This window comes from Pleurodeles waltl, chromosome 12 (assembly GCF_031143425.1).
Source record: "Pleurodeles waltl isolate 20211129_DDA chromosome 12, aPleWal1.hap1.20221129, whole genome shotgun sequence".
Classification (NCBI taxonomy): Eukaryota; Metazoa; Chordata; class Amphibia; order Caudata; family Salamandridae; genus Pleurodeles; species Pleurodeles waltl.
In genome coordinates, this window is record NC_090451.1 from 289,008,467 (window position 1) to 289,034,561 (window position 26,095).

Genomic DNA, 26,095 nt, shown 5'->3' on the forward strand with positions numbered 1-26,095 from the left:
AGCATCTGCAACGAGGCAGTCAGCGTCTAGTTGTGGTTCCCTGGTCGGAATCTCCCTCTTGCGTGTATTGGGACAAGGAAGTGATTTTATAACTAACATGTCATCGTGATCACAAAATGTCCCTACGCAGGAATGCCAAGTCTAAACTCCTACCACGTCTATCGGCAATGTACCAGACTGTATCCTTGACTGAGGCACAGAGTAAATATGTTATGGAGAACTCCATTGCTGAAGTAGGCAAAACAGTGTGATATGAATAAAAAACAACACCGTAGAACTGGCTATTTGAAAAATAACAGTACGAAGCCTAATAAAAAGCATGAAGAGCAAAGTGCACAGAGGCTCTAAGCTGTCAGCAAATTAATAAAATATATTCAGGGCAAAGTGTACAAAGGTCTAAAGCCTGAAGCTAAAGCGCAATGAATACGTAAAACTAACCACACTACACAGTAACACATTGAAAACACCACAAAAAGATTCTACACCAGGTTAGAAACATAGATGATGCTTTTATAATTAAATCAAGACCAAAAGGACACATATCCAATACGTAGATCCTGAGATATGCAGTTTTAAAGTTTTAGGTGAAAATAGGGCATAGACGCGCAAAGCACAAACTTTGGTTGTCTGGTTGTGCTGGAACAAGACACAGGGGGTCATTACAACATTGGTGGGCGGCTACCGCCGCCCGCCAAACTGTAACCGCTGTGCGGCCGCCAATGCAGCCGCACTCCTGCGGTGCCCATTTGGACATCCCTGCTGGGCCGGCCCAGCGGGGATGTGGGCCGCAACATGGGAGCCGGCGGTGTTGCGGCCGTGCGACGGGTGCAGTTGCACCCGTCACGCTTTTCACTGTCTGCATAGCAGACAGTGAAAAGCCGCATGGGGCCCTGTCAGGAGGCCCCTGCACTGCCCATGCCAGTGGCATGGGCAGTGCAGGGGCCCCCAGGGGCCCCACGACTCCCCGTACCGCCAGCCTTTTCCTTGCAGTTCAGACCGCCAGAAAAAGGCTGGCAGTCGGGGAGTCGTAATCCCCTGGGCAGCGCTGCTAGCAGCGCTGCCCTGGCAGATTACAACCGCTGGGGCCATTGTGGTGGAAAACCGCTGCAGTCGTAATATGCCAGGAAGCACCACCAGCCTGTTGGCGGTGCTTCCGCCAAAACAGCCCTGGCGGTCTTGGACCGCCAGGGTTGTAATGACCCCCACAGTCATAGGTTCAGCCCAATGGCGATGGAGCGTGGGCTGGCTACAGAGACCCTCTTGGGCCCACTGAAGCTTTGCAAGGCTTGGTACGGTTGTCCCTGGGTCCCTGGGTGGGAGTCCGACATCACAACACATTAACACAATGCACACATGGCCTTCGTTGACCCAGGTTCTCTCATGGAATGTGAACTGCCTGCTGGACAAGATTAAGAGGTCCGCAGTGTTCAGTTCCCTGCGCAGATATGCACCCTGATTGGTCTTGTTGCAGGAAACCCACCTGCTCGGTACCAAATGTCTCATGCTGACACGCGGTGGATACGATAAAGTTTATCACTCAGGATTTTCGAGAGGCTCTAGAGAGGTTGCCATCTTACTACATCGTTCGTTACCTATGGTAGTTAGTGCCACGAGATCCGATCCGCAGGGTAGATTTGTGGTGGTGACCGGACTACTTTATGGGTCGTTGCTCAACCTTGTGTGTGCCAAAGCCCCTCCGGCTGGGTTTGACACTTTCCTACTCACTCTCCGTCAAGTATTGGCAGACCTCCCCCAGGGAACTATGCTGATAGGAGGAGACTTTAACTCGGTGCTAGACCCCAAACTGGATGTTTCCAGGACCATATCGGCCAGCCGGATTGGCAGGGCGTCAAGCCTGAGAGGCTGGGCGGCAGACCTGGGCCTCTGCGAAGTGTGGAGGACCTGGCATCCCAGGACACGACAGCACACGCATACCTCAGCTGCCCACCAGTCGCAGGTCCGGATTGATCTGGTGTTTGTGTCTGCAGTAGATATCTCCGGGGTCACCGGGGCAGAAATACTGCCCGCAGGGTCTCGGACCACTCGCCGCTCTGAATCCGGATGGGGGGTGTTGACCCATCCGGTATGGCGCCTAAACGCATGGCACCTGCAGGAGGAAGAGTATACCCTCGAGATTAGAAACCACATGACCCAGTACTTTGATCAGAATTTAGGATCAGTCCGATCGCCAGGCACGGTCTGGGCTGCAGGTAAGGCCACCCTTAGGGGATACGCCAAACATCTTGTGCGTATCCGGGAGCGTGCCCGCGACTCACGAGTAGTGGAGTTGGAGGCTGAGGTGCTTCGTGTTAAGCGTCAGAATGCACACACCTCCTCGGCCTCCTCCCTGAGGCAGCTCACTATGATTAGAGAAGAGATCAAGCAGCAGATGTTGGAAGCCGCATAACATGCCTGGAGAGCGCCAGCGGCCCGCATCTATGGCTGGTGGGACAAAAACGGGAAACTCCTACTCTGGTTGGCCACGCGACCATTAGCTGACAGAGTTATTCCCAAAATCACAGACAGGGCAGGAACACTCACTGAAACGCCTAGAGATATTGAACACTCGTTCGCATCTTATTATACACAGCTATACGCAGAAAGACCCCGACCTGTAGCTGAAAGGGAGCCTCCTCTCCTGGACGACATCGTCCTTCCCAAGATCTCACAGGTGGCCAGAGACAGCCTGGACTGAGCCATCACACTCACAGAGATCGCAGCAGCGATCTCTGGCTTGTCATCGGGCAAGACGCCCGGCCCCGACGGCTTCACAGCGGAGCTCTATAACAAATGTAGTGATATCCTGAGTCCCCACCTGCTCAATATGTACGCAGAGGCCGAGAGAGAGGGTTGCTTTCCCTCCTGAATTGATCAAGCCACAATAGTGGTGATCCCCAAGTCCCAGCCTCCATCACGCAATTGTTCTGCGTACAGACCTATTTCTCTCCTGAACACCGAAATCAAGGTGCTGTCGACCTTGCTCGCTTCCAGATTGAGAACCGTACTCCCTACACTACACATCCGGACCAATGTGGATTTATGCCTGCATGTAGCACTAGGCATTGCATCAGACGCCTACACGTCACCCTAGCACTCCGTGGGACCCTGGCCCGGTCTCCTCTGGAGATTCTACTGCTCGATTTTGAGAAAGCCTTCGATACAGTTGAATGGACCTATCTGGAGCAGGTCCTACTGGGCAACGGAATCGGTCTGAAATTCTGAGGTCTCGTGAGACTACTTTACTCTAACCCGACGCGCCGGTCCAGGTGAATAGAGTGGTCTCGGAACCGTTCCCCATCCGCCTTGGGACCTGCCAGGGATGCCCACTCTCCCCATTGCTGTTCGCACTTGCAATGGAACCCTTGGCGAGGCTACTGAGGGAAGACCCCCTGAATGAGGGCTGGTCATGGCCTGCGAGTCCGGAGGACCGAGTAGCTCTTTACGCGGATGACGTCCTTATATACCTGTCGAACCCAGCACTAAGCGGCCCACGAGTCCTACAACTTCTAGACCTCTTTTCACAGGCCTCTGGCCTGAGTTTGAACCCGGGCAAATTTCTGCTGGTCCCCCTACATCCCTCCAGATAATGCATTGACTGGCAGCAGGACATCCTGATCCGGCGTAATAGCTTCAAATACCTCAGTGTGTACATAGCTTTGTTGCCCGAATTAGCATGGGAACTAAATATCACCCCACTTACAAAGAAAATCAAAGGTGACCTACAGAGATGGCGGAGCCTGCCCCTCAACCTACTCGGTAGAATAGCATTGTACAAAATGATGATACTCCCCAGGTTTTTATGTGTACTACAAAACTTCCCGCACCATGTGCCCCGGAAGTGGTTCAGAGAACTGGAGGCGATGGAACGTCAGTTTTTATGGCATGGCTCCCGCCCTAGATTAGCCCTCAGCACTTGCCAGAGAGATATCTATGATGGCGGGTTGGGAATGTCCAACATCTACTGTTACCATCTCGCAATGCACCTGTTAGTGATCAATAACTGGCTGAGTGGGGGTTGGTCGGACCCAGCCTACAGACTAGAACTCCAAACAGTGGGTTACCCCAGGATCTTCAATGCACTGTATGGTGGTCCGGTATCTCGAGATGCCCTGGAGGTGACTGGGATGGTCCTGTTGGGTTGGCGAGCGGCGCAGAGGGAATCGGGCTGGTGGAACCACCTTACCCAACAGACGCCTCTCTGGCAGAGGAGGAGACTAGCAGAGGTCTCTGCACTAGAAGGCTTCCAGAAATGGGACACCATCAGAATATCCACCCTCGTTGACGTCTGGGGAGGGTCACATATGCGGTCCTTCGAGTACCTCCAAGGACTCTACTCGTTGAATAAGACCCAATTCCACAAATACCCTACAACTTAGGCACGCCTTACTAGTATATGTCCGATCGGGAGTTAGTATCCCAGAATACAGCCCCCTATAGGCAAGAGTCCTAATGGGAAGCTTGGGCAAGGGGGGGATCTCCCAGATCTATCGCTCCCTACTCACAAACACCGGGGCCTCCCTGGAGGGACTTCGCGGGAGATGGGAGGGTTGGGTGGGCCCAATTGAAGAAGAGGATTGGAGGGAGGTACTGATGGCCCCCCAAACACTGACCATGACATCCCGACTACAAGTGCGGCAGACCTACTATCTACATGCAGCGTACCTCACCCCCAAAAGACTGTTCGGGGCAGGCCTCCGATCCACTGCAGACTGTCCCAGTTGCTCTAATCCTGACGCAGACTTCTACCATATGGTTTGGACCTGCCCAGTTATAACGACATACTGGAGAGCGATTATGAGGGAGGTATCTGGGGTGCTGCAATCCGAAGTGGAGGTGGCGCCCATGTTACCACATTAGCGTAATTTTTTTTTACGATAATGTGGCGTTATGTTGGCAAAAAAGCTGAGCCAAACTTACAAAGTTATGCAGTGCACGCATTGCACCACTTTGTAAACCCTTGTGCCACATTATTCCTGTGGCAGGCATAATGTATGCAAGGGGAGGGCGTTCCTCAATTAAGAGGCCCAGAAAAATGGCACAGTAGAATCTCAGAGATATTTCTCATAATTTCAGTGCAGGTGTTAAATTGCGGCAAAAAATTGTTTATAATTGACCTCTATGTACTTTGCAGGATTAGCGCTAACATGTTTGGCACTAATCCTGCAAAGTACCACAAAAGTGTTCGAAATTATTACACTATTGATCCTAGCGTGTAACATGGTGCGCTGTATCATTAATATGGGGCACACATGATGGCGTTGGGGGGAATGCAATTCTAGAACTTCTCCTTAGTCTTTTGGTAGAGTAATTTACTAAAATTTTAAATTGTAATTTTAAATCTAATTTTATATGCATAATATGTTTAAGTAGGCATGGATTATTTACAAAAATGCTAGTTTGGTAAAGAAGCACTGCAGACTTTCTTTTTTGTACCAGTGGGATTGTAAATAAGGAAGGGAATGTAATCCAGTGTTAAAACTTGTGATCTGGATATTTAGCACTATTCAGCTGGAGCTTTTACTAGGAAGATTGGTTTCTACGTGTTTTTAAAAATACCTAATTATTATTTATAGAAGACGCATTCTTGGAATTAAATAAGCTTTAATTTGAGTTTGGAATTTGAACAAAAAAGGAGGATGAAGTAGGAAGAAGGGACCCCTGGAAAAGAGGCTCAGTCAGTGTTGTAATAAACCTAAACATCTGTGACAAAGACATGCCAGTATAAAATAAGTGTATCTTTGTATTGAACATAAGTAAGTATAGGGTGTTAACCTATAAGGCCCGGAGAGAGCCCACTGATTCATCCTGGCATTGCTAGTGCAGGTGTTTAATAAAAATTATTAATGAGTGTTCATGTACTATGAGTAATGGATTTGTGTAGAAAAAGCAATAACATAGAAAATTAATGCACACATTTGAAAATGTGATCACGATGAGTGGCTGCCAATATTCACAAAATCTACTTATTAATAGTTCATTAAATAAAATGTTGAGTATATGATAGATGAATGTAGTAATATGTCATATTAAGAGTTATGCATTATGTATTAGCTTTATTAATTGTAGGCCTTAACTTAGCAGAGGTCTTGGCCTAGTTGCCCGGCCTCATGTTAAGCTGTATTTTTTAATGTTTACTAAAATGCTGTCTTAGGGAGTTAAACTGTGATTTTCCATTGTATTGTGTAATTGTGCTCGTAGCTAAAAATCGTTCTCATGAGAACCGATTGCTAGAAGATGCTGTTCTTGCTAAATGTAACAATATGTGTGGAATGTGTGTAAGACTATCTTTCTCTGGAGTAGAACAATGGAGACGCTGACTGGAGTATAAGCTGCAAAAATATTGTTACCTGACGAGCCTGTTTATGAGAACATTACAAGAGAAGCCAATCAGTGACATGTGAACAGAGTAGTGATAGAATTCATAGATTTGAAGTTTTAGTTTTATTGGACAAAGCATGAACATGCGATCCCTTGACCAATAGGGACTTGGGAAATAGTTTCAGGGAATTTAACTTAATAGGGCTGCACTGGGAAGAAGCTAGTATACCTTTACGCATTTGCCACTTGCCAGTCGCCATTCTCTCTATCCTTCTTGAGGGCTTACCTCTATTATTTCGATTTGCTTAAGAACTTTGTGTTTGCTGAACTTTGATGCTGAATCCTGATGCATTGCTAACTGAACTGATGTCCTGATGATGAAGACTATCTTAGCTTACTGATCCAATTGAGGAGATGTATTATTGTGCAATGTGTTTGTTATGCCTATTTGCTTTTTCTTTCTAGGTACCAAACGTGCTGTTTTGATGGAGCCATAGTTAGATGTTTTCTAAATTTGTGTTACTAAATTGTTTTGCATGAAGCCCAACATGCTGATGCTAATCTGGTGTTAGTTAAAGATTCTCATTTATGAAAGTCTGGTATAGGGAATAACGTTTGAGGTATTTTCTTTGCTGGATCTAAATTAATGTGATATCACTTACACAATTGTTCTTGTTATTAATTTGCACTGTAACCCTACAATGTGTAATAGTTCAAGCTTTGATTAGATTTCAAAATAACATCAATCGCCTCAGTAAGCCACTGGTGAATCATGGCCCTGTCCAGATCAGTCTCATGTTGTAAAGTAGGCTGAGTGCAAAGCAACTGCTCGTTCAGTGCCCCGATATTACATTTTGATCAATTCCTAGACTTTATTTTGGTTGTTGGCCTTAATGTAAAATAATAAGAGTGGACCTTGAACATGAAGGGTACAGCAAAATGATCATACCAATAAGGTGGAAGAGGTGAATCTAATATCAAATGCCTAATGTTTGAAAAATTGAGGTCCAAGAGATGCCCAGCGACATGAGTTTAGGAGTGTCATATTGACTACACTCAAATCTTCAATAAAGGATATATTCAAGTTATTATGCATATCGTCAAGGTGGAGATTAGTATCTCCTAATAAGATAAAATTAGTGGTTTTCAAGATAGGAGGCCCCACTAGGTCAGGTAAGGAGGAGCACCACTTTCCAGCGTACCCCGGTGGACGATAAATCAAAGCTCCAGTAATCTTTTAAAAAAATAATAGCAATACCACCTGCAGGCCTATCTTGCCTGTCTATCTTAACTAAGGAAAAACTAGTAGAAAGTGTTGCAATGATATCAGGTAAGGAGCCTGCATGTAGCCATGTCTCAGTGAGGAATACTGCATCTGGGTTATAATCTTTTAGAAAATGAAATAGATGTCACTGATGTTATGGAAGCGAGCGCCACTTAAGACTAAAGAAAAGAAATGTCTTAGAGGGCAATGATTCAGCTGAAGACTGTACATATCAACATTTTCCTTAATAAAAGCATGGTTGACCAGCGAGTGTGGAGAAATGAAATCAACAACACAATTGCTAGGGGCAGAGCAATCAAAATTACAGTAGCTGCAGGTCAGAGAATTCCCCCAGGGGTTGAGAATCTAGCAGCCTATAGTAAGGACGGGCCACAATGATTTCACAAGTTCTGCCATATATACTCTTACCTCTTACTGCAGCAGACCAGGGTTCTTGGCCTCCAACCCCGGTCGGGTGCTGATGGGTGCTGACAGACTTGCCTTGGCATGCCTTTGGCATGCCATCGGCACACCCACTGCACGTGTCCACTCCCTGACCATCTTAAAAAACCTCTTCTGATTGGGAACTAGAGCGCTGACCTGCATATGTCCCTAATATGGCCGCTGCAAAAGGAACAGCACACTCAACACGTGCTGATTCTCAGCAAAAGTAAAAGGCCCCAGTCCCCTAAAAAATTGCAAAATATCCCCCAAAATGTACAAATTCCTGTTCCCCCAAATCAGAATTTCACAAGTGTCCAACACTATTTAAAAAACTTTTAAGATAGCAGTCTAAAATATCAAAGTGACAGATAAAAAAAAGCCAATGTGAAAACAATGTGCAAAGCAAGTAGCAGCAATCAATATTATGAGCAGACAGCACCATACCTAGGTGCTGCGCATCCACTCCCCGAACAGCTCAAATACGACCTTCTGACCGGAAGCTAGAGCGCTGAGCCTCTTATGTCCCAAAAATGGCCACCGCAAAATGAACAACAAACTTAAAACGTGCTGATCCTCAGCAAAATTAAGAGGCCCGGTTCCCCCAAAAGATAGCAAAATATCACCCAACATGTAAAAGCCCCTGTTCCTCTCAAATCAGAATTTCACAAGTGTCCAATGCGATTTAAAAACAATTTAAAATAGCAGTCTAAAATAGCAAAGTAACAAATAAAATAAGTCGATGTGAAAACAATGTGCAAAGTGTTGAAGTGTGACTTTTATAATAAATATTAACATGGAAAGCTTGCAATGTAATGTCTAATGAAACCGCATAAAATGTGTTAATATAATACTAATGCACACGTTTGAAATGTGCCCACGGGGAATGGCCACCAATCTATACGATGACTAATGAAACTGACTAATAATTAATTAATAATATACTCATGTGTGGTTTTGTATTAACGCATCTTAACCAAAAGTTATGTATTAGGGTTATGCTAAATTACTCACTAGGCCTTAGTTAGCAAGGGTCTGGGCCTAGCTGCCTGGTCTCATATTAACTGTGTTTTTCTAACGTGCAATGTGCTGCTTTCCTGAAGGACACGAAGCTGTTCTTTTCCAGAAGCTAGAGATATGTGTGTAGCCGTAGTAAATTCTTTCTCATGAGACCCGACTTGCTCAAGGAGACATTTTTGCCGAATGGAACAGTGTAATTCGCAACAGGTGCAAGGTCGCCTAGACTAGGAGAAGACAATGGAACTACTGACTGGAGCGACAAATGTAACTTTTCTTACCTGACATTCCACCCGTTGAAGACGTCAATCACAGGAGCCAATCAACTGCATGAGAACAGTCGTAGGTGAAAATTCTAATAAGGTGTGTGACGGATCATTGGACAGAGATAACGATGCACCAAATATTGCCCAATGGGAAATTAGAGACTTGTTTGACAACTTTAATATAACGGCGTGACCCAAGGAGAAATCAGCCATTACCGGACATTCTTCCTTGCCATTACTTTGCCATCCAGTGGCCGTCTTAAAGACTTTGGGCCTGATTACAACTTTGGAGGACGGTGTTAATCCGTCCCAAATGTGACGGATATACCACCTACCGTACTACGAGTTCCATAGGATATAATGGACTCGTAATACGGTAGGTGGTATATCCGTCACATTTGGGACGGATTAACACTGTCCTCCAAAGTTGTAATCAGGCCCTTTGTCTTATACTTTAAACCATCCTTGCCTTACCCCCTGCCTGATATGCACTTCTCCTCCTTATGAGGGAAGAGCCTCTTCTTGCTATGCCCTGCTGAGACTTACCTGTTCTATACTGGCTGATGGCAAATCGACTGATGTCCTGAGGACGAAGACTGACACTGTATGCTGCCCTATTTGGATGGGTAACTATCTGATGATAAATTGTAATTGTCTGTTTGTCTTTTCTTTCTAGGTCCCAACTGCTCCTTTGATAGAGGCCATAGATGTTTTCCAAATTCATGTTGCTAAATTGTTTTGCATGAAGCCCAACATGCTGATGCTAATTCGAGGTTAGTTAAGGCGTTCGCTAATATTGGGTGCAAATAGACAAATGACTGAATTCTTGCTTTGTTGAATAATGTACTTATGATACTCTGCTAAAGTTGATTCATGTTGACATGGTGCTTTGTTCTAATGTTTATGATCTATGCATTGATAAAGTCTTATTCGAGTTGCCATATTGTAGTGGTGTTGATGTGCTTACTGATATTGAGACTGATAAATATGCTAGTAGATTGTAACAAATAGGGAATAAATATCCTAAATCTTATTAGATTTGTGTGGTTATTCATGTCTGAAAGGTCATGGTGTGTTTCATTCTTATTAAATGTCATTGATTAGTTTGATTGATTAGTTATTGTGAAATATTGATTAGGTTATTGATCTATTGATTGAAATGCTAAACGGATATCTCGCTCTGGGATGTCCCCAAATGCAGTCAAAAGATTAATTGGCCTAAAACGAGTCCCCTTGCAAGTTAAATGAACAAGGTTTGGACGCGTTATCAAAAGCAAGCAGCAGCAATCAATATTACGGGCAGACAGCACTCTACATAAGTGCATTGTGAAGTGGAGGTGGCTAGTGTATGTCCTCTAACTACTGAGTGGAGAGCAAAAAGCTCAGGTATCCTTGTGTACTAGCAGTTAATTTTATAGTTTTTGCACAGCGGAGGGTAGGTCCACTTTTGTCAGCAGGACCAACATAGCAGTGTAGCACATAGCAGTTTAGTTGTGTTAGTTGGATCAAAGAGCAAAGGTAATAAGAGAATCAAACGGAGCGCAGTGCAGAGCAGCAACAGGCACAATGACATAAAGTGCTCCAGCAATGAATGTACCGGGGCAGTTTTTGAGCATGTTTTATAGACCATGTTCTAAATGTGTATGCACTGTAAAAGAAATGTACTTGGAATGTAAAAAAATCGATGAAATCATCAATTCATCACAATAATAGAACAACAAAATACTGCTCAAATTAATGTCCATAATAGAAACAGATATACTCAAACATTAAAACACTGTATCATAGCTCTAACGTTTTGATTGGTTGTGTTTTAAATGTTCAGCAACTTTGTATGTTGTTTGTTCCGTGCTCAGTGGTCATACAAAGAGCATCCTTTAGAAAAAAACATATTGGGCTACAATAATATGGAAGATGTAGGCTAGGTCCCTTTGTTTAACACAGTGTTGTGAAAAGTAGTCAGAATTTAAAGATCGTGTTGTAAGTGATAAAGAATATATACACATCAAAATATTGAATAGCAGATACCTATGAGACATTAGTTGTTGCATTTACAAGAAAACCTACATACATGCAGTCGTTTACTTTGTGTACAAATATCCATACATCCAACACCAATTTATGACATGAAAGAAAAACAAATAGATGCGCTAGGACAATGGCTTAAATTCTCTATCTGTTTCATATGCAAAGGCACCTAAATACCACACACTTCCTAAACAAAAGGAAATAAATCAGTATTTCAAATGTTGTCATGCTAGCATAGTAAATATATCAGAACACAAAATGGCTTCTAATTACAAAATACACGCCATACTACATCTCCAATCTAAACAAGGACTAATTAAGGCCCATTACTAAAACCCAACTGGAGCACGATTGGTACAACACAACCACCCACACAATGCCACAGCCCGAGCCCATGCAAGCGATGGCAAACCAGAACATGCATTTGAAATGCAATGGGTCTCGCGTTTGCTCGAGTTAGAGCTATTCATGCTTTAAACTCCTAACCGAACTTTTCTTGCCACATAAACTGAAAAGTAGAACAGTTTCACATAAGCGAGCCCACGGCCACCATGAAGCATGGCGGAGACACTCAAAAGAAAACAGAAGTTCGCTTGCAGCGAAACGTATCGGTAAAAGTGCAATTATCCATGTAACCAACAAAAGTACAATTAGCCATGTAACGGCAAAAGTGCAATTAACCATATAATAGGGTTAATGTCATGCAAACCGCATGACTACTGTCCAGCGAGATCATGCTGTCTGCGAAATAAAGAGAAAAGGTAGTCTAGAAACCATACAGAAAACATGGAGCCTTGCATGTTTTAAGTAGCTGGCCAGTGCACTCAAGGAGGGCTAAACACCAGAAAAAGGCATGCCTTTCACTAATGAAATGAAGAGAATTGTAAAAGGCAAGTGCACGGACCAACCAAACTGATGGGCGTGGTTAAAAGCCCATAGAGAGATTACACCGGGGACAGAGTGCTTTGCGCTCGACCCTAAAAAGCAGGAACCAACAAAAATGAGATAAAGGGTATGAGTGTCTGTTAGTGGATTAAACAGGCATAAAATGGATTTAAGACTACCAGCCTTGGCATGTGGTGTGTTGACATTTAATTGCACCTACCACCAGCTTCCGAGAAGAGTTTTAGCACTAGCACTCCTTTCTTCACTTATACATTAAGTAATGGTAATACTCCACTGGTATGTGCACTCCAACGTTTGAAATGTTCATTCATGCGTCATGTTGTAGTTCATGTGTGATTTTAAATTAATACATTCCTGTATTTTATGATTTTCATTGTGAACCACTCTGTGGGTTTCTAGAATGTAGTTTTGTAATATGCGCTTTTTGTGCAGCTTGTTTGTTTCAAATGCACTTAGGCTAAGTTGGCATTTGTTTTTCGTTTTTAGGCCTGGATTTTGACAGTACACCTCTCAAACAGACCTATTGGTTAACAACATGCCTAGAATAGGGGTCTCCATCCTTTTCAGTAACAACAGCTACCTACGTTCAATGAAAATCATCCCGAGCTACTAATATTAGTGATGATGTAGTGACCACCCCATCCAGTATTGTCAGCAGAGGTCACATTAGTTCATTAGGCAGGAATGCCAGCAGTAAAATAAACAAGTGTTATTAGTTTGAATGCCTCTAATTAAGTAATTCATAACAACATTAGATGCAACACTCCTGGCACCAACGTAATAACATGAATAATAGTGTTCTAGAACTCAAATTGAAAATTCAACCATCTTTCTCCAAACAACAACTTATGAGTACTGAAAATAGACACATTTCATTTTGAATATATGAATTTTAATTTTGGTATTCATATAATAATTCACCCAAGCAAAAGCTTGTATAGTAGAAGTCTGGGCTGCACACAGGAGAGCTACTAACAGGGACCTGGAAAGCTACTGGTAGCTCAAGAGCTACTAGTTGGAAATGCCTGGCCTAGAGGAAGCTTTAGGCATGCCCTTTCAATCATTGGCTTTCTTTGACCAGAATCTTTAAGCCATTAGCTTGAGACTTTTTCAAGAACGTCCCTGCTTAGCCCACTGGAGAAATTCATCTCATCTCGTGATATTGGCTGTTTGGGAGTTTCCTTCTGCTTCCATTCAGTGCTTCCTTTTAATTGCATGAGGAACTAGTTTACACTTTAGCCCTCTCTGCCTTCTCCTGCCTGTTACCTTCCTTTCATTACACTCTAATCGGCTAATGCTGCATGCTTCAGCACATTAGGGGCCATATTTATACTTTTTTAGCGCCGCATTTGCTACATTTTTTTACGCAAAAGTGGCGCAAACTTGCAAAATACAATTGTATTTTGTAAGTTTGCGCCGTTTTTGCGTCAAAAAGCAGCACAATGCGGCGCTAAAAAAGTATAAATATGGGCCCAAATCCAGACCTAAAAGCTTTGCCAATTCTTGATATTATTTGGTTGATCGATTGCAGTCTTTGTGTTCTTGGTAGGACTAGTCATACAAATGTGTTTGTTTTTGCAGACTTAGCTCTTATTTGGGTGCATGAAGACTGTATTATTGGCAATATTTGGCTTGTTTGTTGTTGGTATATTCCTAGGGTGTTGTGGATTTTCTGCACTATTTCTGGCTGGGTGACTCTAGTGCTGAATTTGTAAATAAAAAGGTGCCAGTGCCCAAAGCCCTCCTCTTAAACACGTGGCTGCTGCAATTAAAACATGGAATACTGAGGCCTGAAGCCATCTCAGGCCTCTTCAATCTACTTACAGCCATTCCCTGCCCCTTCAACTCACTGTTACAGCTTTCTTCTTTCTCCCATTGTGACGCTTTTTTTGTTTTTCTCTTCCTCCGTCTTTTCCCTATGTGTCTTTTGCTCACAGTAAATGCTTGAGGCAGAAAAATAAGTGGCCGCCCTCAAAAATAAGTGCCAGTGCCTTGCACCGGAAACAACAAGCCCAAATTAAGCACTGGGGACTCTGTAATAGTAATTTCACATTTTAGTGCTTTAAAATCATTAATAATTTTATCCAATCAAATTTTCCTTTATTAGTAGACACTAGCGAAAACTGCAGGTTCTGGAAATTATTCTCAGGTAGGGGAAAATAATACATACCTTCTCTTCACAGTTGAATATGTGCATTTGTGGTACTGATACAACTGAACCATACTATCATACTTAAAATACCCAGCAAACCACAAGACATCTGTTAGACTTTTCATCCTTGGTGTGGTCTCCCTTAACTTTTTGCCTCTGTTTCCCAGGTTGTTGATGTGTGCTGGACTCTGTTTACTGCTGTTTTGTTACTCTGGGCACTTTACCACTGCTAACCAGTGCTAAGGTGCAAGTGCTCCTATACAAAATGTGTATATAATTGGTTCATCCATGATTTGCATATTCGATTTACTAGTAAGTCCCTAGTACAGTGCTCTAGAGGTGCTCAGGGCCTGTAAATCAAATGTTACTAGTCGGCCTGCAGCACTGGTTGTGCCACCCACATAAGTAGCTCTGTAATCCTGTCTCAGACCTGCCACTGCAGTGTCTGTGAGTGCAGGTTTTAACTGTAAATTCGACTTGGCAAGTGTAACCACTTGCCAGGCCTAAACCTTCCCTTTTCCTACATGTAAGGCACCCCTAAAGTAGGCCCTAGGTAGCCCCAAGGGCAGGGTGCAGTGTATGGCTAAGGTAGGACATATAGTAATGTGTTTTATATGTCTGACAGTTAAATATTGCTAAATTTGTTTTTCACTGTTGCAAGGCCTGTCCCTCTCATAGGTTACCATGGGGGCTACCTTTAAATATGTTTAAAGTGCAGATTCCCCTTGGGAGCGGATAGACATGTGGAGTTTGCGGTCTCTGAGCTCACAATTTAAAAATACATCTTTTAGTAAAGTTGATTTCAAGATTGTGTGTTTGGAAATGCCACTTTTAGAACATGAGCATTTTCTTGCTTATACGATTTGTGTGACTCTGCCTGTTTGTGAATTCTCTGTCTGGGTCAGTTTGATAGTTGGGCTAGTTGCACCTCTCACTAGACAGTGACACAAAGGGAGCTGCTGGGGTGTAGTCTGCATTTCCTGATGAGCCATCTGTGCTAGGAGGGGGGGAGGAGTGGTCACTCACACCTGAAAGGGCTGTGCCTTTCCTCACACAATGCAGTCTCCAAACCCCTGGTGTGTGTGTGTCTGGGGCCTGGCCTTGGCAAGGCAGGATTTTACAATCAAGAGAGATTTTCCTTTGAAGTAGGCCTACTTCAAAGGGCAAAATGGGTATAAGAAGGGCACACAAAACCACAGACTTTAGAACACTTCTGGAAACCAAGAGGAAACTCTGCCTGGAGAAGAGCTGAAGAGCAGAGGAAGAAGAGCTGCCCTGCCTGTGACTGTGCTTTATAGAGCTATCCTGCAGTTGCTGCTTTTGCCTGTACTAGAGGACAAAGACTAGACTTTGTGTGCCTTCCTTCTAGTGAAGAACTCTCCAAGGGCTTGATTTAGAGCTTGCCTCCAGTTGTTTGAAGTCTCAGGGACAGCAAAGACTTCTCTCTGCCAGCATCTGGAGAGACTCCTACTTTGCCAAGTGGTGCCCATCCAGTTCCTGGGACCCTGAGAAGAGAAGCTGGCAGCCCAAGAGTGAGAAATCCACGCACAGACCACCGTGTGGGGAAAAGATAGACGTAACTCCAATCTGCGGCTGAAAAATCGACACTCGCCTGCAACACGACCGGAAGATCGACACCCGCGGCTGGAGAAACGACACGCAGCATCGCTGATGGAGACCGGTGAGATCACAACCCGCGCTGCTTGGTTTTCAGACTATGGTGCAGCTGAATTTCTGATGCAAACAAAGCTGGGAGTGCAAAAACGACACAAGGCCTGCCCACACCTGAGAGTGCTGACCGGATCGATGCATCCCTCTACTGCGGAGAGAGGAAACGACGCACGCCGACCCGACTAAAGGAGAAACGATGCAAGGTCTCGCTTGTGAGTGAAATCGACGCATCGCAAGCCCTTCTTGACGCACTCTCACCCGTGCAATGTTATTTTTGACGCACCCACGTACATTTCCATGCTAACAGCATTAGCGTTGTGTTTAAAATTAGATGAAGATTCTTTTTGTTTTTTAATTGATAACTTGACTTGTGTATTGTGGATCTTTGTCATTTTGGTCTTGTTTTGTTTAGATAAATATTTTCTATTTTTCTAAACCTTTGTGTGTCATTTTGTAGTGTTTTCATTAAGTTACTGTATGTGTTGGTACAAATATTTTACACCTAGCACTGTGAAGTTAAGCCTACTGCTTGTGCCAAGCTACCAAGAGGGTAAGCAGGAGTTAGCTGAGGGTGATTCTCTTTTACCTTGACTAGAGTGAGGGTCCTTGCTTGGACAGGGGGTAACCTGACTGCCAACCAAAGTCCCCATTTCTAACAACATCCATGATGCAGCCATTACAACCTGAAGTAAAGGTGAACACATCTTTTCACTTTTATCATCCAGCTAAACCACAGTCCAAAAGTGAGAAAACTGACCTTGGCTGACCTGCAACCAGGGGCCAGTGAGCTAAACTAGGTATTGTCATGTAATGGATGTGCGTGAAACCATCAAAATACAGTGGTAAGTGGTAGTGTCTAGGAGAATACCAGTCACATGATGTTCCAAATCCCTGCCATATTGGACTGGATTGTATAATCTGTATAGCACCTACTACAGACACGTCCAGGGGTTGAAGTGCTTCCCCACACAGGCAGCAAGCTGCAAAATGTAGGGTGTGTGGCTGGACCTGAATCTGCTTTCCGTTCACCCCATACATGAGCTTGTTGTGTGTGCAGCCACTCACGTTTCATATCCTACTAATACTGCATTGTTAAAAAATTATTTGTATGCAGCCCCAAGGCTTCAAGGAGCTGGAGCTGCACCACATCAAACATGTATAAAATGTTTTCTGATGTCACTGCACACATAATTGAACAAAACAATGATTTTCCCATTCACAAGTGATGGAATCTGTTTAAAAATGCAATTTGCTTCAGCGGAATACCATGTGGCATTTTGCCCTTAAATACAATATACAAATCTTTGTACCAGGGGAGTCAATGCCGAGTTCATAGGTCCACTTACTAAACACATACAACCAACCATCCGCTTTTGACACCGCAGCAATAATTTTAAAACGAGATTATGCTGCCTACGAAATAAAGAGAAAAAGTAGTGCAGAAACCAAACAGAAAACATAGAGCCTCGTATGTTTTCAGTAGTTGGCCGGTGCACTCAAGGCGGGCTAAACACCGGAAAAGGAATGACGGATTCATGCCTTTCATAATACAATCAAGCGGATTTTAAAAGGCAAGCTCACGAACCAATGAAAGTGACAGGCATGACATGGACGTGGTTAAAAGCCCACAGAGAGATTACACCAGGACCAGAGAGCTTTGCCTCGATCCTAAAGTACACAAGAATTTCAGTATCTGATGGGGGTTCACCACCTAATCTCTCTCTCTCTAGCTCTGAGCTTCTAATTGCAATGTTTTGAAGAGTTGATGACTCTTCTGGCAGGGAAAGCTGTTTGTATCTACACCTAAAAATTACCTATGGCCTACATGTGAACTGACAGTCCAAATATTGTACAGCCTGGCTAATTTTGCGTTAAGTGAACACTTTGAACACTCTCGCCCACATTTAATAGGTACCAGGTGGAAATCTGAAAATAGCTTAGATTTTTCCACCGTACTATTTGCCAAATACCTTTTTGCCCGTTACTTAATTTACTAGGCAATCTCCTCAGTCCTGTAAAAATGACTGAATTTAAACTAGATAAATTGAAGCACTCAATCGCTCACTCAGTACCCTCCAATTAACATGGCTCGTAAAGGGACAACTATTACTTCAGGAATGCACGTTGCTCTTCAAAGCTATTAAGAGTTGAGTAGCATAAACATACGGTTTTGACCTTCATTTGTCGGTGCCAAAGTATTGTCCCAGATTTTTTTCAATACATTTGATGGGAACAAAGATCAGGCACAGTTTTGGCAAGAAGTAGCCGATTAATGTGCCTCAAAACTACACCAGTAAGGACCATGGTAAGAGCGAGGGACAAAGCGAGACAACTGATCAGGCATTCATTATATTCATGCGGAAGTGCAGCACTTAGGGTGCTTTAAAATGCTTCGCAGATGGAATGTATAGCAAGTGCTCGAGCTGTTGTGAGCAGCACAGTGTTCATCCATACTTGGGTTTGATCAGACTGCCTGCAAGAGAGGTGCCTGCTGTCCAGATTACTACTTCAACCACATCATGCACCAGTTGTAAATGTGCAGTGGGTATGCCTCTCTGACACTTATATATAAAATAAGTTCCATTACTAAGGGAGTGTTGGCAAAACCAACACAGAGTGGACAAACTTCAGGCACAGAAGCATGCCCTTTGTTATTCCGCAATTCTGTAATGTTTTGGACAATGTCTTCTTTTTTTTCCCAGTGCTACCGCTCTGGACAAGCATGGCCGATTTCAAAAGTACATTTGAGAAGTAATAATACCGCAAATACTTTGGGCCTCCTATGCAGACCTAGTTTCCTGGCCTGATCTTGTAGAGTTGCAATACTTCTTCTTAGAAGTTGGCACACACGAACCGAAAGACAGGAAATTGTATTGCGTGTCCTTGTCTAGTTGTGAAGCGTAAAACCATTAACATGTTTTTAAATATTGGTCTACAGAAAAAGCAGCGATTAACATTTGTGTAAAATATGTATTCATGTATACACATGATTATTTACTTTATAGGCACAGCTTCATGCACACAAAGTGACACACATCCACAGACACATAAATAAACACAATCTTATTCATTTTCAAACTCAGAACACATATTAAGTTGTGTTGCATTGTACCACACTGTACCTAGAAGCAACAGGTGAAATGTTTTATAAATCAAATAAACATTTCGAATTGCCCTAACTGTGGAAGAAATAGTGCTGGACACATTGTTTTGTACGTGAAAATAATAGGAGCAGGGCTACTGGTATGAAAACCTAAAATAACGGGGAAACAGATCCATATTGTAGAGGTGGGGCGAGCAGACTGAGATAGAAGCTTTGTTTACTGCTTACTTGTATCACTATCAGAAGATGTATAAGATGATGACTAGGATTTCTTAGGACATGATTAATTTTAAATACGACTATCTCAGCTGAACAATTTGCATTCAAAATTCTAAGAGACTGATTTCAACAGAGCCTTTAAGAACACGGTCACTAGCAGCATCCTCTTACATGAGCTCCTCGGCTGTCTCCTCTTTCAGCCAGAAAAAAACTTGTTTTAGAAGCCCTCCCAATGGCGTAGTGCCCAATATGTGCTATATTTCGAGCTCAGTGTTGTGTATTTCTTTATTTGAAATGCTGATTCTTCTGTCACTCACCATGGACATCTCTATTTTAGCCATCACTGTTTTTCACCATGTCTCACCACATCATGCAGTGTGAATTATGGGGAAGATGAGGGAGGGTGCAATGTGTCATGCATCTCTCTTGAATTTGGTCAGAGGTGTAAGCAAATCCGTTGCTTTCAGCCACTCAAGCGGTCCTTCAGAAGAGACATGATCTTAGACAGTATACTTTTCTACAGTACACTTTAGTTTCCTCGCCAGACACTGAGCCGCAATTCACAGGTTCCAGTAACTGGTCGGTAACTTCCAGAAGCCATTGGTTCAATACATTGATATTTCTACACTTTTAAAACAATCCCAAGCCTTTCTGTCCCCTATTTTTGAGAGTTCACAGTAACCACTGTATTCCCATACATATGAGTGGTGAGTCTTGAACAGATCTCTCTTCTCAAGTTCCTGGCCAGAGTCTCCTTGACATCTTTTCCTGTTGAAAGCTCTTCAAACGCTCGCTTGCTATACAAAGAATGCATTTATCAAGGGGCCTCGCTATGCAAGGTTCTAAAAGAGGAGTCTCTGGATGCGCTGATTAAAAATAACCAGGCCCCCTTTTTTGACACTGAAGATATTTTCAGCTCAATTCTACTTTCATCTGAAAAAGACTAGATTTTGCGCTCATTCAAGTGGACTATTATCTGATTAGTCTTGTGGGAGGGATATGGGCAACGGGGTAACCTTGCATATCCACTGCACTCCCAGCAATTGTCTCTACCCAGTCTTACCTCCATATCGCTGTCCCGCCATATCTGCATGCTGACGATAATTGTCTCTACCCTGCCATGCTGCTATTCTTTCTCTCTATTCTCGCCCCTCCTTGCAGGTTCCCACCTTGCTACAGCTCCTTGTCATTTTTCTTGGCCTATCTTTCGCTTTCCATCACTTCCCTCTCTTTTCATCTCACAGCCATCGTCTTCTGTCTCGTGCGATCTCTAACAACATGCCACCCTGCTCTACTCCTTAATCTGGATGCCTATGCAATCACAAATGTCAGCTTCAGGTAGAGATGGACAACAGTCAAATCATTTCCCTCCGGGTAGTAGGTGGACAGGGATCAAGAATGAAAATAGCATTTTTAGTTACTGTGATTTCTCAACATTTTGAGAGCACAGATAACAATGGATACAATACTACAAAGGGAGAACATTTCTATGTTGAAATAGGTTTCTTTGTTCCTGTGCAAATCATCCTGCTGTTATGAGAAGCACACTCTATTCATTAGAGATGCAAAATAAAATAACCCACCTACCTTCTGTGGCAACATCTTCAATTCTGACGTTGTGCTTGTGGGCCATGTACCCCAAAATGGAAAAAATTGCAAATCCTGAGATAAAGCTGGTTACACAGTTGATCGTGCTTGTGAGCAGAGCATCCCTAAAGAGAGGGAAAACGACATTAAGTAAAATGGACATGCTTGGCCTATGATATCACATTATTGCTGAGTTAATCCACCTAACTGAAATGCATAAAGTAAGAAATGATTTGGTTTGGGAAATATATGTAGTTTACATTGGTAATGGTAGGCATCCAAGTCTTTGAGAGCATTAATAAAAATGAACTCTCCCATTCTTCCCATAATTATGCTGCAAATGTATTTCAAACTCTTTGCCTATGCAAAAAGTTTGAATATGTAATGCAATATCAATCAGTTGTGCAATCTGTTACATATACACTTACAAAACAAAAGGAAATAGGTAGAAAAGTATAGGTATGTATTTCCCTATGTGGTCTGTCAAAATACATGTTCCTCTTCAGACTGTCCCAGTCCAGTCCTTTACCTACATTGCAAGTCTAGACCTTCAGCCTGACTCTTGGGCCATTCTTCCAACATGTCTTTTAGAACAGTCTTTTAAAACAATAATTGTTATTTGGTCAGTCGTGATCATCAAAAATATAGATAAAATGTGCTAATACCAAATCAAACTACATTTCAGTGAAAGTATGAAATACTTTGGTAGCTGCATGTCAGAACAAAACATCAATTCAAATAGTCATCATTCTATATTACGTCAAAATTTTACCCGTCAAGCTCGAGTTCATTCTTATTCCCAATTAGGACCTGACCACATTTTTCTAAATCACATAGTTGCCTTAGGGCCTCTAACCTTAGCAATAGCTGATTGCTATTTGTATATCTGAGGTATCAATACTCACCGCTCTGGCACTTTTAGGGGCAGAGAAGATATCCATGCCTGAACAATACATAGTCCAGCTGACACAATGATAATCAACATTAAACTACTGAAGCTATCAGTATGCTGATTTTTGTATTCCAACATAATCTCCCTAAGTGACAGCATCAAATCACAGCCTGACCGATCTGCTCCCAATTGAGTGGCACCAGCCAAGAATTCGCACAGTGCAGCACAGTTGGCAAGCATATGCGAAACATCAGCTGCATGGCACCCGCGCTTCTGACATTGGGTCTTATCGGAATTATGACTAGTTGTCCATTTAGAGATGCGTTCTGGCGTATAGTACAGTCTGCATATAGTCTTAAACTACTGCAGATTTTTCAGCAACCTCCAATGTACCCTGAATTTCATCTTGTAAAACCTCAGTTATGAGTACCCTACTCCTTTTGGTCGCAAGCCGCCGGATATCCCCTACATTGTTTAAACTAAGTCTCTGATACATCTCACTGTTGGTAGCTACCTCAGGTGCCTTATTTATATAAGATAAAATATAGGACTCCTCTATATCAATAGTCTCCTTGCAGCCGTGCAGGAAATAGTCCAGCAACTGTACATATTTGTAGGTATAACAATGAAGAAGCGTGTATAGTGCCTGCAGGCTGGCAAATGAGCGCAATCAGCCCCTATCAAATAACTGTCTGAGCGTCAGCAACCCTGACCTCGCCCAGGCCCTACCCATCGTCTCGCGTAGTTCACTGGAAATATGGGATTTCCCCTGAGTGGTAGGTATGCATGTAGCAAGTGTGAACTTAGCACATATCCCTCGATATCTAAAGGCGATGTCCCTGATGACTTTGAATCTCACCTGTTTAAACAAGTTGGGATCATTAATCCTATGTAGCAAGCACCTCATGCCAGACCCTAAAGCAAGTAATTTCCCTAGTAAAGACAGGTTTGGCTCACAGTTAGTGAGCAAGTTCCACATCAGGGCTGCAAAAGAAATCTAAAAGTATAACTTCAACTCAGAGAGCCAGGGCCCCTGCTAGCTGTATGACAGTTTCAAATAGCCTGTCTCGCCCACCTGTACCGCCCATATAAAGCAACCTATTACACTTTCAAGCCATCTGAAGTAGGAATCTGGAACTCAAAGTGGTATAGCACGAAACAGTTACAGAAATTATAGCAGGATATTCATTTTGATAATATTACATTGGCCTATTATGCTGTTTGGGAGCCAGTTCAAGAAGGACAATTTGTCAGTAACAGAACAGTGTGTAATAGTGTCACATAGTTCTTTTTGAATATATTGTCGACACCTCTGCTGATCCTGACTCCCAGATAGGCGGTGGCTGAGATTCCCCTGGAATTGCATCTACTTGCTCAAAATTGAGTAGATGCTGTGTCTTAGCCAAATTTAGTTTGTAGCCAGCGAGGGCAAAACCTAGTAGGTTCGTTAGTTATATGTCTGATGGTTTACTGTGGGTCTTCTGTGAAAATAGCAACATTGTCAGCATAGCTGGCAATTTTAGCTCACGGATATTAGACCTAATTGGCAGTATCTCTTTGTTGGCAAGGAGGGACTTCAAGTAAAGCTCTATATAGAGGGCAAATGGTGGAGGGGAAAGTGGGCATTCCTGTCTAGTGCCTCTAAAGATCTCAATTGTTGGACAGGGACTACCAGAAACAATTATCTTAGCCCTGGGACTTTGATACAATGATTGTATCAACTGAAGGTACCAGCTCTTCAAGCCCATGACCTCCTTTGTAAACCATAAACATTCCCAGACCATCCGGTCAAAAGCCTTCTCGGCATCCGATAAACTCATGCCCATACTGATCCCTTCCTTCTGTGCCACATCAAATGCCCCAATGGCTGAATTAGTGTGACTTGTGGTATCACTTCCCGGGACATAATTGTGTTGTTGTGGTGACACCAAATATGACATTAGCGGAGCCAGCCAGGTGGACAATATTTTGGCAAATGTCTTTGCACCTGAATTTATCAAGCAGATTAGGCGGTAAGAAACCATTTCCTCTGGCGGTTTATCCTTTTTCAAGAAGACAGGAATATTAGTACTATTCCAGATAGGAGGTACATCTCCCCATCTGTCACCATGCGCAATCAACTTCATGAATTCTGGGACCAGTATGTCCCTGAATACCTTATAGAATTCAAGCAGGATAGTGTATTCTCCTGCATCCTTCCTGGAAGGCAGGGCATGGTAGGCTTATCTAATTCAGTCTCAGAAATATCATTTGGTAAGGCCAAAGCCTGAGTATCATGTAAATGTGGCAGTCTACAGCCCTCAAATATTCAGCTACATCAGACAGGTTAAGTGAGTGTGGGTGAGACTAGAGATCTTGGTAAAAAAGTGTATACTGCTCCACAATGGCCTGAGGGTTAGTGTGAAATGTTCCACCTGCCCCTGTAATACTGTGTACTGCCCATGGATTTATTAGCTGCAACCTGGAGGACAAGCACTTTCCCTACAGATTCACCATACTCATACTGGAGCGCTTTGTTTCTCTGGTAACTGGCAGACAATTTTCTCTAATTCCTCGATCTGAAGGGCAAACGCTTCTCAGTGTACTCACAGTATACTGATTGCTCCCCAGGATCACTGACTGCGATTGCTCGGGCATGAGACTGCTTTAAATTTCCATATGCTATGATGTAACTAACTAGCCCCTGGTTGCATTGCCCTATTCTTAGAGGAAAAACTGGTGTGTGACCCCCCATACAAATGCTTTCATAGCATCCCAAACTACATGAGGTGAGGCAGTCCTGATATTTAGCCCTATATACTGTCTTAATAATTCACCCATATAGTTTTGGTAGTCTGGATTTGCAAGAATATGGTGAGGGAACGCAATGTGCCTATTCTCCCTTTTACTAGCTGATGTCGAGAGTGTGAGAAGCACTGGATTATGATCTGAAGTGATCTCAGGACATACTTCAATCTCAGCATCATAAATTAATTGAACGCCTGCAAACATCATATCTGTCCTAAAGTACTGTTTACGGGAAGAGGAATAGAAAGTATACCCTGAGTTTTTAGGGTGTAAGACTCTCCACACATCTTCTAGCCTATATATCTGATCGACTTCAAGGATAGATACCCTTATTTAAAGCATACAACTATGGGCCTGGTGTCTATCTCATAGTTCATTACACAGTTAAAATCACCCATCAAGATAAGGTTCCCTGCCCAATCTAGTAATTCAAAGCAAAGCATGTCATACATCCCAGCACCATCAGAGTTCAGACCATATACTGTACATACCATGTACTTTTGGACATAAACCAAGAGCTGAGCAATCACCCATCTCCCCCGGCATCTGCTGCCGCTTTAAGTATCTTAACTTCTATGTGTCTGCCTACCATTATAGCTAACCCCAGAATAGAGGCTGACTGTGAAGTGCAGATAATAGTGTTATAACCCAACTGTTTCAGCTGTAAGCGGTCTTTATAGGCTAAGTGCGTCTCAATTAAACATAATAACTGTGGTTTGTATATCATGACTTCTTCCTGTAATAACTGACACTTGATGGCCTGATTCAGACGGGCCTCATTGCAGCACACAATTTTTAACCCATCCATTGCCCTGTGTCACTGACTTTCCCAGCCACCTCTTTCAATGAATGCCACAAATCCTGATTATCTGATCAAACCTGCACGTAGTGCTGGAGTGCCTTTGAGAGCTGAACCTGCATAAACTGTAGCATTGCAGATAGTGTAGGTTCAAACTTGGAACCTCAATCTGATTTTAATGACTGTGTGGGACCACTGGGTAATCCTCCAAGAGCCCTGCAGCATCAATGTTAGAAAGGTCTTGGGCTTACCTTTGGTTTGGGCTCTTGCTACAGGCAGCAGATAGGCAGTGTTAGAAATGGTGGGACTCAGAGAGGCATCTGGGGGAGAAAAAACTTGGGGTGTTGCCACCTCTTTTGACAGGCTCATTCTGCCATCAGTAGATGATCATGAAGTTTTCACACACCCCTTAGACACAGTCCAGCTCTGTAAGCCCTTGGAGGTGGTCTAAGTGCTTGCGAGGGGGTTCTTCTGAACCAGCATCTCAGTGTTTTACTTGTGATGCAGCTGGTGCAGAGTGTCCCCGAGGTGCCTCAACTTGCGAGTCCCTCAGGTTCTGGGGACAGGGATGTGCCTCTTCGCTACATGAGCCTCCATTGACCCTATTGTGTTGCCTGTCAGGCACTACCATCCTGGATGCCTCCC

At 43.3% G+C, this 26,095-nt stretch overlaps 1 protein-coding gene across 1 annotated transcript in view; it reads right to left on the reverse strand.

Annotated features, from left to right (window-relative positions):
- SLC6A2 (solute carrier family 6 member 2) overlaps positions 1-26,095 on the reverse strand; it is an 821,779-nt gene that overhangs the window by 147,250 nt on the left and 648,434 nt on the right. The window contains exon 8 of the mRNA XM_069216273.1: positions 20,973-21,097. Coding sequence (XP_069072374.1) covers positions 20,973-21,097 — 125 coding nt within the window. The remainder of the gene's footprint in view (positions 1-20,972; positions 21,098-26,095) is intronic.